General features: G+C 39.7%; 1 protein-coding gene across 2 annotated transcripts in view; it reads right to left on the minus strand.

Annotated features, from left to right (window-relative positions):
- LOC411078 (nephrin) overlaps window positions 1-15,832 on the minus strand; it is a 246,522-nt gene extending 230,690 nt beyond the window's left edge. The window contains exons 1-2 of one of the 2 annotated variants that reach the window (XM_026440729.1): window positions 15,338-15,832; window positions 14,815-15,222 (exon numbers count right to left, since the gene is read on the minus strand). In XM_026440729.1, coding sequence (XP_026296514.1) covers window positions 14,815-14,938 — 124 coding nt within the window. In that variant the 5' untranslated portion in view covers window positions 14,939-15,222; window positions 15,338-15,832. Of the gene's footprint in view, window positions 1-14,814 lie in introns of both variants that reach the window. The other variant, XM_394552.7, reaches the window with a different exon arrangement.
- Window positions 15,833-17,383: the final 1,551 nt, after the last annotated feature.

Genomic DNA, 17,383 nt, shown 5'->3' on the forward strand with positions numbered 1-17,383 from the left:
GCGTCGTGCGCAACGATATTGAAAATTGCCCTTTCGTTCCAGATTGCCTTCGTCCGAACGATAGAGTAACGTTAATCGTTAATTTTTCAAAGGGCGATGATAAACCATCTCAACAATCATCGACGATATTCTTTTTCTCGCGTTCGAATTGCAACAAGTACGTGCTACGAATTTTTTTTACAAGCACGTAAAAAAAAAAAAAAAAAGAAGGAAGATAAGATCGCGGAGAATCGAGAGAATCGATCCGTTAACGCGATCCGTACTCGGGCACGACTTACACGGGACTACAAAGTCGTTTGTTTTCGATCGTTCCGATATAACGCGCACGACCTCTCGAAAAGGGAAACAAAAGTAGATTGAAATATAAATACGTATTGTCTTTACGTTTATAATCGATAACAATTCACGGAGCGAATCAAAACACGGTAACGAGGAAATATTTGATTTTATATCGATTTGCGAAAAAAGGAAAAAAAGAAAAAAAAAAAAGTACGTTCTGCGCCTGACAGCCAGCAACCCGCGCGGGCGATTGTTTTCGGCAGATATCGAGATACAAGCCCACGCGTGCAATTTCATTATTAAAAAAAAAAAAAAAAACGACAAAAATTCGACTACCAATATTTAACAAAAGCGCGTATCTCTTTACCTAACAATTTCTCCCGTAAACGAAATCCCGAAAAATATGAGCGGCCGACTATTAACAACCCGCCAACCACACTTCCGAATCATGCCTCTCTGTATAATCCCTTAATCGCGATTTTTCAGTTTCATCGTTGCATAAAAAAAAAAAAGGAAAAAGGGGAAAAAGCGCGTCGAGAAAATCCACCAAAGCTTATCTACCTCCCATCGAAAATACTGAAAATATACCGAATATAGCCGCGAAAATGGCTGGTCAAAAAAATTCCCTTCTCGATATTATTACTCTTCATCGACTTCTATCGACAACCGACCGATTTCGTCGCCACGATAAGGAACACGAGACACGTTACACGTTCCGGGAGGAAAGAGAATCCTCCTCCTCCTAATTTACGCTCGTCTAAGATACCTAAAGGCCACCGAGGACTCTCGAGGATAACGGGACCCCGCGGGTATCTCGTCGTAACGCGATAGCGCGGGCGTCAAGCGCCGACTAAGCACCTTTCCTGCCCCCGTAGCCACGGTTCAAGAGCACTCACAGGATATGAAGATTACCGAGATTAACGGTGTCGTCGTCGACGACGTACAGTTACAGAACCGCGTGTGTAATCGAGCTCTGTCGAGGAAGCATCCATGTTCCAAAGAAAAATCGTGAAAGTTAAGGGGAGGGGAAAAAGATTGATTGATCGTTTAGAATTTGGTTCTCTTTTTGGAGGAGGAATCGATTTTCGAGAGGGAAGGGAGATGTGAGGAAAGTGAGTTGTTATCTCGACGATTTTCCCATTAATTATAAAGTGGATCGGCGAGTTTAAGATGTAAAATCTATGTTTTCCTAAGCGGTGATAAATTAGCGATAATTAAGTGTCGCGATAATTAAGGTTCGAGAAACTCGACCCGGTTGAATAATTTAGGCGGCCAAAGGACTCTACTCCGTGGTAGAGTGGACTAAGTGGAGAGAATTTTAAGAAAGCAGTTCCCTTGAAACTGCTTCTCAATTATGCGGATCTCCTCCTCTTAATTCGCGCCCTGATTCTCATCGAATCTTCTCGTTCGACGTTGCGACGACGCTCGTTATTTGTTCGTTAGCGACCATGTTTGATTATATTAATCAACTCTGGTGTAACGAACTATATTAGCTTGAAGGTAAATATTGATTCTAACGGGGGAGGGAAGGGGTTTCAAATTATTTTACCTTCCGTTAATTTGTGCAATGCCCCATTACGAAACAATAGCAGTGGAAAGTTGGTAAATAATTAAATAATGATAATAATAGCGGGGGATAACTTCGATCAATGATCGAAAATAATTTATATCGATATTCGACTACAATTAACCGATTATCATCTTTAACAACTTCGTGACAAGATTTAAACGAATTCTCTTTTTCGTATCCTCGTTGTAAGCGATGATATATAGAGAATTCGTAATAAAAGATAATGGCATTTCCTTCTATGGAGCCAAAGAAGGAGAAATTGTTATTTAGAAGAACGAAAATAGCTGTAAGAGCGTTTCGATATCGTCGAAAACAACGTAAAATGCATCCATTTCGTGGAAATTGACGATCAGACAAGCCCCGTATACCACGTTCGTAAAACTCGTCGAATGATATCGAAAAATATCTTCGTTTCGAGACGACGATCTCTTAAATAAACGGATATAATACTCGTATTCCGAGGCGAGAAATATGAATTGGAAGAATGATAATCATCGCGAAGAATTATAAATTGATGTCGGTGCAGCAAGGCGCCGTATCGTTCCACGATAACAGGATAAGGTTGCGATTAAGATATAGTTTACTCTGTTACCCGATATTAATCGAGAAGCCAAAGACTGCTTGGATGAGCGGTTTCCCGATAAATGGACAGGGAGAATCAATTGCCTGGTTTCCATGATCCCTTGACCAGAATCCACTCGATTATTACTTGTGGACATAGTTACTATCCATTGTTTACGCTACAACCACCGCTAACATTCGCCTCTTCCATCAATTCGACGCAAAAGTGTTGGCACGAGCCACGATATGTGAACGCACGAAAAGAAACAAAAGTATCGTTATATTTCCGCTGCGAAAGTAAAAAATTTCTTTTTAATCGCAAATTGAATTTTTACACTTTTCTGATAGATTTGATTAACTCATTTGCGTCCGATACAATAGTTTAGAGAGTGGAATAAACAATCTTGGACCGCAATCGAATAGCGTGGTGGGCACGTACGCAGTTAGCGTAGTTGTTTGTACGTGGTAAGATAACGTTGCATATTAGGCGAGAAATGGAGGACAATTTCTCACACGCGAAATTAATAATTCTAATTGCAGTGAAGATATTACTTTCGAGATAACGTTATTATTCCTAGCCCGTGCCACTAATTAATTCAAGATTAATTACCTTCAAGTACGAAACATCGGCTATCGTTAAATCTCGATTTCTAGATTTTTGAAAAATATTCCGCAATTTCGTTTCTTCGATAATTTCGATAATAAGAGAAACGCAATCCCAAATATCGCGACGATACCGTTAAAACAATTTAAACAACGTAATTTCGATGATACATATTCATATATACGCTGCACAACGTTCCGGCCTGGCTTCGATTCTCGCGGCCGAAGAAACAACCGCGTTCCATGTAGGTCGAGTGACTTGGAAGACCCGGTGGAAGAATAGCTGTGCCGTCTCCGTAACGGGAAAACACAATACCCGATAGAGGGTTTCTCGAAGTACGACACCGTTGTCAGCGGTAGGTGCATTAAACGTAGGAAGATGCTCCACTTGGGGGGGAGGGGCGCTTGTCGAGCGATATACCGCGACGATGATATAGGACGGTGTACGTATGCGTTACGTGTAAAGTAGTCGTCGCCTCGTAACTAGAGTGCGGGAATAATGGATAAGGACCTGGAAATGTATACAATGGAGAAGATATTCTCGAGTACGGGGGACGGAGTAATTTTGAATTATGTGTGCCGAATCGCATATAGAATTAATTAAGGAAAGAAGGAAAGGAAGCTTGGAAATTATTAAAAATCGATTAATCGAGTGATGCGTATCTGAGAAATTTATGTCTGAATTAATTGTGCGCTGAATCACATGTACAGTTAACGAGATAAAGATAAAAGAAACTTGAAAATTATCAAAAGTCGATTAATAGAACGATGTATACCTGAGAAATTGTGGAATTTATAAATATAATTCCAACTAGAATGTGGAATTAAGGATGTAGAAATATATACGACGGAGAGGATATTTTCTAGTGGAGTAACTTTGAATTATGTGCACCGAATCGCATGTACAGTTAACGAGGATAAAGATAAAGAAACCTTAAAAATTATCAAAAGTCGATTAATCAAACGATACGTACTTGAGAAATTGTAGAATTTATAATTCTAACTAGAATGTGGAGTTAAGGATGTAGAAATATATACGACGGAGAGGATATTTTCTAGTGGAGTAACTTTGAATTATGTGCGCCGAATCGCATGTACAGTTAATGAGGATAAAGATAAAGAAACCTTAAAAATTATCAAAAGTCGATTAATCAAACGATACGTACTTGAGAAATTGTAGAATTTATAATTCTAACTAGAATGTGGAGTTAAGGATGTAGAAATATATACAATGGAGAAGATATTTTCGAGTGGAGTAATTTTGAATTATGTGCGCCGAATCGCAAGTACAATTAACGAGATAGAGAAGAAAACTTAAAAATTACCAAAAATCGATTAATCAAACGATACGTACTTGAGAAATTGTAGAATTTATAATTCTAACTAGAATGTGGAGTTAAGGATGTAGAAATATATACGGAGAGGATATTTTCTAGTGGAATAACTTTGAATTATATGCGCCGAATCGCATGTATGATTAACGAAGATAAAGATGAAGGAAACTTGAAAATTATCAAAAGTGGATTAATCGAAGGATGCATACCTGAGCAATTGTGGAATTTATAAATATAATTGTAACTAAAGTGTGAGAATAATGGAAAATATATACAATGGAGAAGATATTTTCGAGTGGAGGCGCATATAACTTTGAATTATATGCGCCTGTACAGTTAACGAGGAAAAAGATGAAGGAAACTTGAAAATTATCAAAAGTCGATTAATCGAACGATGTATACTTGAATAATTATGGAATTTATAAATATAATTGTCGTCGCCTCATAATTAGTAGGAATAATGGAGATGTGGAGGAAATGTATAATACAGAAGATATTTTCGAATAAGATGGAGATGGAGCAACTTTAAATTATGTGCATACGTGAATAATCGTGGAATTTATAATTTTTCGAATAGAAAATGGCGGATAGGCTTATTATTATTAAAGTATATATACATCGATCGATTTTTAGTTGGGCAATTGTGGGACGAGTTGTTAACTTCGTTATTTCGTTCGATCAAGTTTTAAGCAACGTTAAAGTAACGTCTAAGTAATAATATTTCCTTGAACCTTGCTCTCTTCCAATCTACCGTACAAAATCGAATTACCTGTTTCTTTCGCAGAAAACGAGCTATCGAGCCAACAATCTGTATTTATTTCATATATCATTACGATCCGTGAAATAATAAAGATGAAAACGACTCGAAGAAAGCTATTATTGCGAATTATCGTCAATTCCTTTTTTATATTGGAAATATCGCCGATCTCTATTAAACTGTACGAGACTCTTAACAACTCTTGTTGCGTTAATAACACGCGGATAATCACGAATAATTTTTGAAAATCTTCATCACACGATCCAATAAAAAAAAAATCATTGCAATATTTTCAATACGTTATTTAAAAAAAAAGAAAAAAAACAAAAATAAATTCAAACTTCCTCAAATAAGGAAAATGTAAAGGAAAATTGAAACAAACTTCTGCAAATAAGTCACGAGGAAACAAGGAGAAGGAAAATGTAAAGAAGAAGGATGTAGCGCGAGCAAAAGGAAGAAGAAAAAGAACAAATCTTTCCTCTCCACGATTATCCCTGATGGGGAGGTATCGAGGATTTAGCCCTCGTGATAGACGCTAATTTCTCGAAACCGCGAGTCCGCGTTAAATTAAAAACAGTAATAATGTTGCCACGCCAATAATTTACACCTTCAGTGCCCCCGGAACCGGTTAACAGCGGCTTTTAACCGGATCCTCCTACGCTCCTCTCCTTACCTAGGCACCCCCTCCCCCGAAGTAAAAAACGAGGTTTTATGAAAATTGCCGGTCGGCCGCGAATGTTTAAATATTCAGCCCGGAGGAAACGGCATTACGTTGCCGCCGCCCCAACCACCCCCTCGCAATTCTCTCGAGCGTTCTCCCGTATCGGGTACCGTCGACGGGGGTTAAAGGAGCTTGGAACGAGCTTGATATTTCATCGATGTTGCATGCGCGATGATGGGCCGATCATCTACGCGTTGAAATAAATTTTCCTGAGATAAATTCACGCGTTTCGTCTTCGTTTCGTCGTGGATCGAGATAGTTTCTCGTTTGTGTTAAAGTATTATCAATTATTTATAATTTTTCTCCTTCTTCTTTTATGATTTAAAACGCGAAAGAGAGAATGAGTTAGGATAGTTTTCGAAATTTGAATGAGAAAATTGAATGCATTTATAGAAGAGATATTTGAGGGAGAGATCTCGATCGATACGATTGATAAAGGGAATTGAATGAAGGGAGCGGGTTACAGTATCAACAGCGAGATTGGAGACATTGTGGCACGGATGAGCTATCGATTCCTAAGGAGTTCCATTGCAGGGGATGGTGATTCGACATAGTTGAAGGGGTTGATTTATACAGCATGACCTATAGCCTGGTAACCAAACTTACAAATGCCCCTCCTCTATCCACGCAGATACAACGATAAATGGATCTCATTTCTATCATGTATTTCGAAACCAATAAGGAGATCGCGTTTTCCTTTCGATCCATCCGTGCAAAATCATCCGTATCTATCCGTATACGAGTAATTAGGATTTAATTCATACACCAGGAAATTGTGTAACAACTCGTCCTCCTAATGAAGTTTCGTCTCTTGTGTCTCTTAACGTTTACTTTGCTCCTCTTAGAGATTCGCGCCAGATTCGCAGCCAGAATTAACGCGGATGATCAGAGACAGAGAAGCCGGCAAGCGTGTAATTTCGACGAAATATCTCTCCATTTTCTCGTTTATTTTCAACGTTTCATTTCTATCCACGCGTATAAAATCCGATAAATATATCTCTTTTCGAACAGATTTCGAAACGATTCGACGCTAACGAAAAATACGAGTCAAATTTTCCTGAATCAATTTGCCAAGTTTCTTGGCATTTACATAATTTTCATTCAAGACGCTTCCAAAAGGAGACGATCAATCGATTTTGTTTCGACGAGATCTACGAATGGATCATCCTCGCCAAGACTCGTTCCCTTTCTATTATCAATCTCCATTATCTGCCCTTTTTCCCACGAGTATTACAATATACTTATTTTACACCGAAATAGAAGCATCAAGCGGGAGTTTATTAAATTTCCACGAGAATCGAGAGAGATAGAGCGGAGGACGAGTATAAAGTAAAAACAAAGTGCCATTGATTCGACGCACGTTTCGATTAATACGGGATCGGGCGGTTGAACATCCCCCTCTGATATTTTTACGGGAAATTAACGGGGTATGGAGAGGAACAGCGAAATTTCGCCACGGTGGAACGCGGTTACCATGGTAATTCACAGTCCTCCATTTGCAAAATCTTCCGCAATTAACGTCGCCCGGAGGATCGTGTAAACCTCGCTCGACCGTAAAACTTACGAGCCGGAAGATTTTCCCTGCCTCGCTCCAGGAACTCGCGAATATCCTCCTCCTCCTCCTCCTCCTCCTCCATCTCGCGCGCGCGTTACCTCGTTCTCGGGCTTAGTTCATAATTTCTTGCCTATTGAAACCGTGCTCTGTTACGTTCTCTGTATAAAAATAACTGCTGCTACCTTCTCCCCCTTCCTCCTCCCCTTCTACCTTCGAATTACGCCCGTTTCTTAATTACACGGGTGAAGCTCGTTCGATATCGCGGAAAATCACCACCCTTTACCCTTAATACCCTTCCTTACCTCGTCTCGCGATAAGGATAATAACGAGTCTAATTATTATCTCAGAGCAGACAGAAAGGGATTACAAAAAAAAAAGTTTATCCCGCGAAGGACACCGAGTTCTCAACCCCCCCCCCCCAATTATCCCAATAATTATTCGCCGTCTCTCGATGATTAGATCATCGTCTCTTTGAAGAAAAAGGGTAAAGTTTCTCGTGGCGTTCACGTTCAACCGTAAAATTTCTCGGTTTATCGAGAGTGGTGCATTTTTCACGATGGCGTTAGCCGTATGCCAACCGGTCGTTGACACGTTCCAAGCGTGTGTAATAAAAGCGTGGAGGGAGGGAGAGGTTCTATCGAATCGAACGAATGATCGTATCGAGAGCAGAGGGTTCGTTTGTAAAATCTTTATCCACGAGGAGAAGAATGGGTAAAAATGGATATCTCAGGATTTTGTTTAACGTCCCTCCTCTTTGTTTCTTATATTAACAATTTTACCCCTTTTCTTCCTTTTCCTTTTTCCTTAATATCGTACGATCTCCATTGTTAATTCTTGGAAGGAGCTCGAATTAAAATTCTGGTACTGCGCGATAAATTTAAGAATTGAGTTGTAAAATATTCGAAAGGGGGAGGAAAAATGTGAAGAAGAGAATAACGGAGGGGGATGCGTGTATGGGATGGCTTGTCGCAACGATGGAATGACGATGATAGTCCCGTAATGGGATTTCCTTTGATCGAGGTTTATGCGCGTGTACGCACGGAAATATCGGGTTAAAGTTTCGCCACCTCGAAGCCTTGATAACATCATCCCGGTTGTACGAGATTTGTTCGGTATTCAACGGCGATTATTATTCCAGTAAATTATCAAAGTTTGGCGAGGATGAGATCCTTCTAACGTTTCTGCATTCGTGCTGAAAAGACGACTCCGCGTTCTTAACTCCGTGACCGGAATAGAACCGAAGATAAGTTCTACTTTTAACAGTTTCCCCTCTCCTCCTCCCTTATCTCCTTTTCCCCCTTCCTTCGTAATAGTAATAATAATAATAATCGTCGTGATAATAATAATAGTATGATATTAACATCTCTTGAGAGAGATGCTTGTAACGAGATTAATAAATTAATACGATATAATTGGAGAAAAAGATAAATCGTCGAGAGAAGTTACTTTTGAACAATCTTGATCGATGGTGAATGAAAATGGAATTGAAAAATCCAAATGTGTGAATAAATATCGTAAAATCAACACAATCGACGTTTAATTATTGTTCGAGACGAGTTTAAAATTATAATATACGCGAATACGAATAAATCCCGTTAATCTCAAGCACCGATGCTTCTACTCTTATTTTCATAAACACCTCGAATAAAACCAATCCCTATATTAATGAGAGAATTGTTCCCTTGTTAATTAACCTTATAATTGAACCAAATAAACCGTGATGCGCGTGTAACATTTCACTTGGATTAAAATTCCGTCGCGGTCGATTTATCGTTCCAAGATCGCAACGATTCTTTCCTTTTTACGATAATCGATAACAACGAATATCAATTTGAATAATTACGCGCCGATTCCAATCACCGAGCGAATCGAACTCCTTTTCAACAATGATCATCCCAGTGTTTTATCGAGCGCTTTTTCACCCAGTGAGTTTGGCCGAGGCCGACGTCGATTAATTCACCTTCAAGTTTTACACGCGGTGACGCGATTTCGACCTATCCATTCGAACCTTCGCCGCCGTTTTCAAGCGGAACTGATAAAAAAAAACTAGTCACCCCTTGCATGAACGCAACGAAGTATCCTTGTACAAATCGAACGATAAATAACCGTGTCGAAGATTATCGAGGAATTTAACGAACATGTGGAAAGTAGCTTGTATTATATTCATTTTTGACTCTTGAAAAATTGAAAAATTAAGGGATTGAACAATATCAGGCTTGTTGATAATAACGATCCTCTCGTAGCTTGTATTATATTCATTTTTGAAAATCTAAAGTCTTGCAAAATTAAGGGATTGAACGATACCAGGCTCGTTAATAATAACGATCCTCTCCTAGAACGAAATCTTGTACAAATCGAATGATAAATAACTATGTCGAAGATTATCGAGGAATTTAATGAACATATGAAAAGCTTGTATTATGTTCATTTTTAACTAAAGTCTTAAAAAATTAAGGAATTGAACGATAACAGACTCATTGATAATAACGATCCTCTCCTAGAAAATCTTGTACAAATCGAACTGTGTCGAAGACTATCGAAAACTTTAATGAACATGTGAAAAGTAGCTTGTATTATATTCATTTTTGAAAATCTAAAGTCTTGCAAAATTAAGATATCAGGCTCGTTGATAATAACGATCCTCTCCTAGAACGAAATCTTGTACAAATCGAATGATAAATAACTATGTCGAAGATTATCGAGGAATTTAATGAACATGTGGAAAGTAGCTTGTATTATATTCATTTTTGACTTTTGAAAAATTGAAAAATTAAGGGATTGAACGATACCAGGCTCCTTGATAATAACGATCCTCTCGTAGCTTGTATTATATTCATTTTTGAAAATCTAAAGTCTTGTAAAATTAAGGGATTGAACGATACCAGGCTCATTGATAATAACAATCCTCTCCTAGAACGAAATTTTGTACAAATCGAAGGATAAATAACCGTGTCGAAGATTATCGAGGAATTTAATAAACATATGAAAAGTAGCTTATATTATATTCATTTTTGAAAATCTAAAGTCTTGCAAAATTAAGATACCACATCGTTGATAATAACGATCCTTTCGTAGAACTTGGCAACTTGGATTTGAACCGCACACGCAAGTCCAGCTCGAAATTTCTCAAAATCCTTTCATCGAATCAGGGACGACATCCGTGACCATCCGTGATTCCGCGTATTTGACGCGAAAATTGGCTTAATTACTCTGACCAACCTAAAGGCTAAAGGACGAAGGAGAGAAGGGAGATTAGGGAAGGCAGCACGAGGCACGAAAATCAATCGTTCGTCCCCTCGATTCGCACGTGAGATATTTGCTAACGAGGAGGGAGGGAGGGAGGGAGAGGAATTACTCCTGCCATTTCGATGCCCTTGTGCAACATGGTTCGGTGAACAATCGTAATTCGGTTATCAGAAGGGCACGCAAAGGAATTTCCAAAACGATGGACGTCTACATCGCACGCGAATTCGCCAAGTAATATTGTGAACGTTCGTAGAGGGGGGTGACACGCGTAAAGACCGTGGACGGTATTCGTGTTACTCTAATGATGCGATAATAAGATGATTGGTGGACGTTTCTATACATCGGAGACATCCTCGGTTCGATATAGAAATGACGAACATGTGCACAATTGGAGAATTCGCAAAATTCATGCTTTGTAAAATTTGGACTCGCATTTTCTTTGTGATTATCGTCTTGCCTTTTCTCGATTTTGAATCAATTAGAAGAAGAAGCAATTTCTTAATCAAGAATACTTTCGTTGGTTATCCGATTTCTCGAGTGATAATCAATATTCTATCAATTTTATTCGTACGATAATTGAATATTGATTAAAAATTGAAAAAATACAACCGATATTATATTTTTCAAACAAATCCAATTTTTTCAATTTGTCAAGAATCCATGAAACATAAATTTGTATAATATTGCTGCTGACACTTTGCGACTACAATATATATTAATTACAAATTCGCAGCGTAACGATCATCAGAAAGAAATTCACGTCAGAAATTTATATTCTAACGATTCCGAAGAACTCGACACCGATTTCAGCGAAATCCGAAGGCAAACAACGAATGGAGCGATCTTCGACTAAGATGGATTTGCGGCGCGATTAACCGAAGAACGTTTCGCACGTTTTGGTAAGCTTCGAGGCTTAAAATTTCGAGGACAGATCTGTTTGTCGTCAGGATGAGCCAACGTGGAAAACTGTGCAACGAGGGTGACGCGAGATACGTGCGATGAATTCGCGATATGGCGAATGCCATCCCGACTTTTTGACGTATGATACACATGGATGGAAATCGTTCTTTTTTTTTTTTTTCTCACGCTTCCTGTAAACGTACGCATCCTCTACAAACAACCTGCATTCACCGCTCGTGAAGTACATCGAATCTGATGGAAATTCTACCGAAGAAGAATTTGACGAGGGTGTTCAACAGGTTTAGGGCTTAAGCAAACTCTTATCTCGAGATTAGCAAGATGATAGGTTGGATAAAAATGGCACCTCTTGTCTTTTATCTTTTTCTCGTAACGCGATTGTAATTAAAAATTATCGACGTGATTGAATCAAAATCGAGAAAGAATACGACATAAGTTAATATATTCATCTGATTATTGATATGAAGATAATTATTCTTTTCACACGAATCTATCCTAACAAAGTCTTATCGATATAAGATCTTCGAAACGCGCCACTTCCTCTTTCTCCCCCTTTCTCGTCTCCTCGTTTTATCAACCCTGTTAGACTAGAAAATTTCACGATGTATACAAAGTACATACCAATAGGTCCGCTAATGCACTACATCCATGTTATTCCTTCAACAAGCTAAACGATCATCCGTGAGATACCGCGGCGAATATTGGCGATACGCGCTAAGTATACCCATTACTTTCATCAGGGAACATAGTAATACTTGGCTCGACTCGAGCCGAGCTTTGCCTCGCGCTTAATCTCCCGTGTTTATGGCCGGTGTCCCGTAAATGGCCAGTTCCTCCGCAAAACGTGTAATAAATAGCCGCGTAATCCCGCGAACCCTTAAAAAGTATCCTCGAGAATCGGAGATATCGAGAATCGTTCACCGATTGCTCGAGAACCGGGCGACGAAATGATTTTCGGTTGAGGAGAGGAGGTTGGAAGGAAAGAGCGGTCGCGAGGGTGCATCATATTTTCTTACGTGGAAGAGCAAAACGTGGTTGGAAAAACTTGGAAGCCCGGGGACTTGGATGCGCCATAACTTCGTCACGCGACAAGGGAAACGCAATTCGTAGGTGAACAACAAAGTTTCCCGACTTGGCAATTTCCACGCGCTTCTATTTTTTATCCCGAGTCGACAGGCCACTAAATCTTCTCCCGCACTCTCAGCCACGCGGTTTTCCAGGGCTCGCAAATCGTCCATCTCTTCGCTTCCGTCGAGCTACTAACCGGAACTGGACAAGTCGCGACTGCGAAATCGAAATCGCATTTTCAGTGGAAACAGTTTGTTGGGAACAGGAAATGTTTCGAAATGGAAAATCGATGGAACAAGAAGAAGAAAGGGAGCAGCGTTTCTTTATTCGTATAATCTTTTGCGGTGGAAGGTTTTAAACGTGGAGGGGAGGGGATTGTGCGGAGTGTAAATTTTCATAATTTATGGATTTGTATATTCGAGTTTCTAATATTGGATGATGATACGTTTCGTCCAACATTATTTCTTGGTAACAAAGTTTTAATGGTTCTAGGAATACAGTCTATAAGTAACCTTTCGAAACCTGTTTCTATACTGTTTTACTTTAATAAGCTTTGTACAAGCAATTTAAAATAATTTAATTAAAATCGTGGCGATAAAAATATTTTGTCGTCCCAAAGTTTTCAATATTTGCAAAAAATATCTCGCGTAACAGATTACTTGTTGACATTGCCGTTTTAATCTTTCGAGTTTTATTAAAAATACAATTTAAACAAGGAAATTCCCCTCCAACCAATTCTTTTGTTTTCGACTAACGCGCAATTTCGAAACTTTCTCGTATCGTTGCGGTATACCGTCAAGAAACAAGTTGAATATCAACTAAGACGCGCGATGGTTCATCTTGCTTTCGGTTAAAAGCCAGCTGAAACCGATGCATGGCTTAATACGATGCCGTAAACCGAGTCAAAGCGGAAAGTTGTCTTTGAGTGGAAGCGCGTCTAACTGCGTCCAACATTGGCATTACGATGAATATGTAACACGCGACAAAACTTCCGGCCGATCGTTCGATTAAACGGGAAAACATTCGATCGAGTCGCGGGATCTTTGATTAAAATTGAACACGTGAGATCACGGATCAAATTTAGACGGAATAATGCCACTAGTGAAACCTATCCGCATTCCAATATTAAATATAACAGAAAATCTTATTGCGAATTAAAATGGGATTGAATCCGGAAACGATAAAAAAAGCTCAGTAATAAACCGTGTTACGGTTCTATCATCTGCATTCCCAACGACCATTCGAGGAAACGTTAACGAAACGGGCCAGTTATATTCGGCTAGATTATATCGCGGAATTCAAGACCCCTATATACCAAGAGAATCGATTCTATGTTATGGATAGGTTAAGTTGGAAGTTTACTTGACAATTTTCTCGGTAATGGAGGAAGAGCATCGCGAGGCTCGTGTATCAAAGCTTGAAAACTTTGCACTACGTTTCGAACGAGTGTCAAAGTTCGAGGAAGTTACGTTTCCAGATTGTCGTGATCCCATTACTTTAGGGGGAAAGACCGTTTTCCACTCTATGCAAAACCTGAGCTCTGAAAATCGTTTTTCCTTTTTGGCAAGAAATTTCAGATAACGATTCTATCTAACGTTGTTATCGCCTAGAAAATGAAATCATACGCGAGAACGACGAGATTATCGTTTGAAATCAAATGGAATATCAAGTAAGAAGCAACAATCGAGATTATCGAATCGTTCCAAACTTCACGCAGGAACATACTCCCTCTATTATCTCGAAACTTTCGAAGCATCTTTCGAAAAGGATATTATTTCACTTAAATGACTCATAATGTCGAAATATTCCGCAATCCTATCAAGTTTGACAAAATTAAATTAAATTGATACTCATTTCTGGTAAATTTTTTAGCTCTATAACATTCGAAATTTAATACTCGAAACCTAACCTAAAAAAAGACGAGACGGCGAATCTTGAAATATATTTTAATATCGAAAAGCTACTCGAACGTAGATGATAGATAACCTATAGCCACGTATGCTATTATGTTCGAAACAGAAGTGTGTATACAAAATAAAAGTTTATGCGTAGCAAAATCACATGTTCCGAATTGTTTTTCGGAATTTCCAAGAATTGCTTATAAACGGTCTTTGCATTCCGATAACGATTAGTAAGCAATAACAATGAATCGTTTAAAATTCACGAGATAATATTCGATACAAAATAGTTTTTTGTACTCACTGTCTTTCACACAGAAGGCACCGATAATCCAAAGTGGGAAGAGTGGCACGATGAACACGTTCCAGTGTCTTGCATTCGTGTTGCACCGTAGACTCCTCCCGACGTGCAGCCTAAGGTAAATCATGATCGTTCCACGTGAATTCTCCGCGGCTCGATCATAGCAATCGATTGTCAAGCAGCATCTTCCACCAATTTCACTAACACTGTATGTTTCTCGAGATCACAGAATTCCTCTGCTTCGATTCACTTTACGGAAATTGTCTTCCTATATCCTCGTCCTGCGTGTCTTTCACACACTGCGCCCACATTTTCCTTGGTCGAATCGAGAGGAACGTAGAATCGACACTACTAATCGATAAATCGAACGACGAAACGAGACGTTGCAAATGCGATAATCGAAAAAACACACTGCAAAAAAAAAATCACTCTTTCGTCAGAAAATACCGTTTCGTGATGCAAAAAAGCCACGAAATCGGCCACAAACACGAGCAATCACTATCGAAACGAAAGTAACATCACTTACGACGCAATTGACGATCGCACGCGATTGTTTGACACGTTTATAACCCCGGTCTTTCTTCCCTCGATCTACATTCACTACGGAATTCTTCTATCTTCTACACGATTTTTAAACTTTGCCGTGGCTACGTTACTGCCTCGTAATAAATACACGACACGTTCTACGATAAAAATTCACGCCCGATATAAAATAATTTCGACAGTCGATCAAGAACGACGTAATGCGCGCCACTCGTACTCGGCGAGATTTCCCTGCTCCACCGGGCCGTGCGGTGCACACCGCTACGCTAAGCTGCCACGGTCGACGTTAGCGTCGCCACTGTCGCTGTGGCTGCCACCACTACTCCAATTTCCCTCTCCACTAGCGCCAATCCCCACCACGATACTCTATTCCCACCATTCGCTATCTTGGTGTAATACTACTGCTAGTACTACCACTATCGCATCGCAACGAAGCCAGCTGCCGACGTCGACGTCGTTGGTCGACGCCGACTTCGTCTTCGTCGTCTTCGTCGTCGTCGTCGTCGTCGTCGTCGTTGTCGTTGTTGTCCACGTTCTCCTCGACGTCATCGTCAGAGTCGTGGTGCTACGTCGATCGAAAAGAGCCTCCGTTGTACGCGCCCGCGCACATGTTTTACCTCGCATGCGTATTGAACGCATGGTTCCTTCCTCTTTCTCGTTCTCTCGATATCGTCTATGACTCTGTCTCCCTCGCGCCTCGTTTTTCCGCGTACATTCGCTCTTTCATCTTTCCAGTCGCTTTTTTCGCCCGTGTTCGCGCAGTATTGCGTCCTAAGACTATCGGGATGGTCTGGGAAAAGAAGTCAGCTTCTCGGTGAATGAAAATGAATGAAGAGAGACATTTATGTTAATTTCGAGTAGATATTGCATCGCGGGTTGATTTGAATGTAAGTTGGATGCGACACAGGCTGATGATAGAGAGAATCGAGCGGAAACTTTCTTCCTTTACGCGAATCCTTTGCATTTTTTCCACACTCGTTGTCATTTTTGTTTTATGTGAATCGTTCATTGAATAATTTTTTTAAGAGATATGTATAGAATATCATTTGTAAGATTAAAAGTCTGATAGTCTCTTGAGTCTGATAGTCTGTTTGGTTTTTTAATTATTCATGTATCAGATAAAAAGAAAAGAAAAATAATTTTCGATGTGAGAAAATTACTATTGATTTTCACGATTCGGGTCGTTGTTCTGTAACGTGTACATATAATATACACACGTATCATGAATTTCAATAATACGAACATTTGTGGTTCCACTGTGTGGCCATGTAATAGACTCGATAACACAACTAATAGTATATCCTTCCCCTTCCGTTTTTGTCCCGTTTCTTTGATCAATATTCCCATCCCCTGCTACATTTTTCCGTCATCCTTTTTGCCGTTCTCCCCGAGCAATCGTTTCTCTCCCCTTCCTATTTCCCTCTCTCCTACTTCTTCGCCGCCGACTAAATTCGTTCGGGGTCGTCTCTCGTTGAAGAACAAGTTTCTGCAACAAGACTGCGCGCTGGAGCGCACTTGTAAGAATGTGAACAGGAAACGTGGGCGAGGAAGAGAGGCCGGAGTGAGGATAGAAGCAAAAAGGAAAGGTAGCTTCCTCAAGGAGGACGGAATTCCTATTAATTCCAAATAAAGCGACATTTTTCTCTGTGACGTTTGAATAGAAGTGCGAATCGAACTGGTCAATTATACCGAGAATTGAATGCAAATTCCTTCATGTTTCTCCTTGGCATGTTGTTCCTTTTCCCTCTTCTTTCCTCTCTTTCTTATTCTTTTTCCTTCTCCTTTCTTTCGCTTCCTTTTTTCTTTTTTTTTTTTAACAACTTCGTCCCCGTTCCCCGTTCAAGTCGTCGTCCAAGCGTACTTGTTTCCATCCCACTGTACTTTCTCCTTTTCTACAATCCTACAAGCCCAGCCATCGCCTTTCCTTTTCCCTTTATCGCGGCGCAAAAGCCGTTCTTTGTGCCGATGCTAGATGTTGGAATGCAAAAATTTCCAGGGAGACGAGAAGATATTGAAGAATCATGAATGG

Source organism: Apis mellifera, linkage group LG5 (assembly GCF_003254395.2).
Source record: "Apis mellifera strain DH4 linkage group LG5, Amel_HAv3.1, whole genome shotgun sequence".
NCBI classification, from domain to species: domain Eukaryota; kingdom Metazoa; phylum Arthropoda; class Insecta; order Hymenoptera; family Apidae; genus Apis; species Apis mellifera.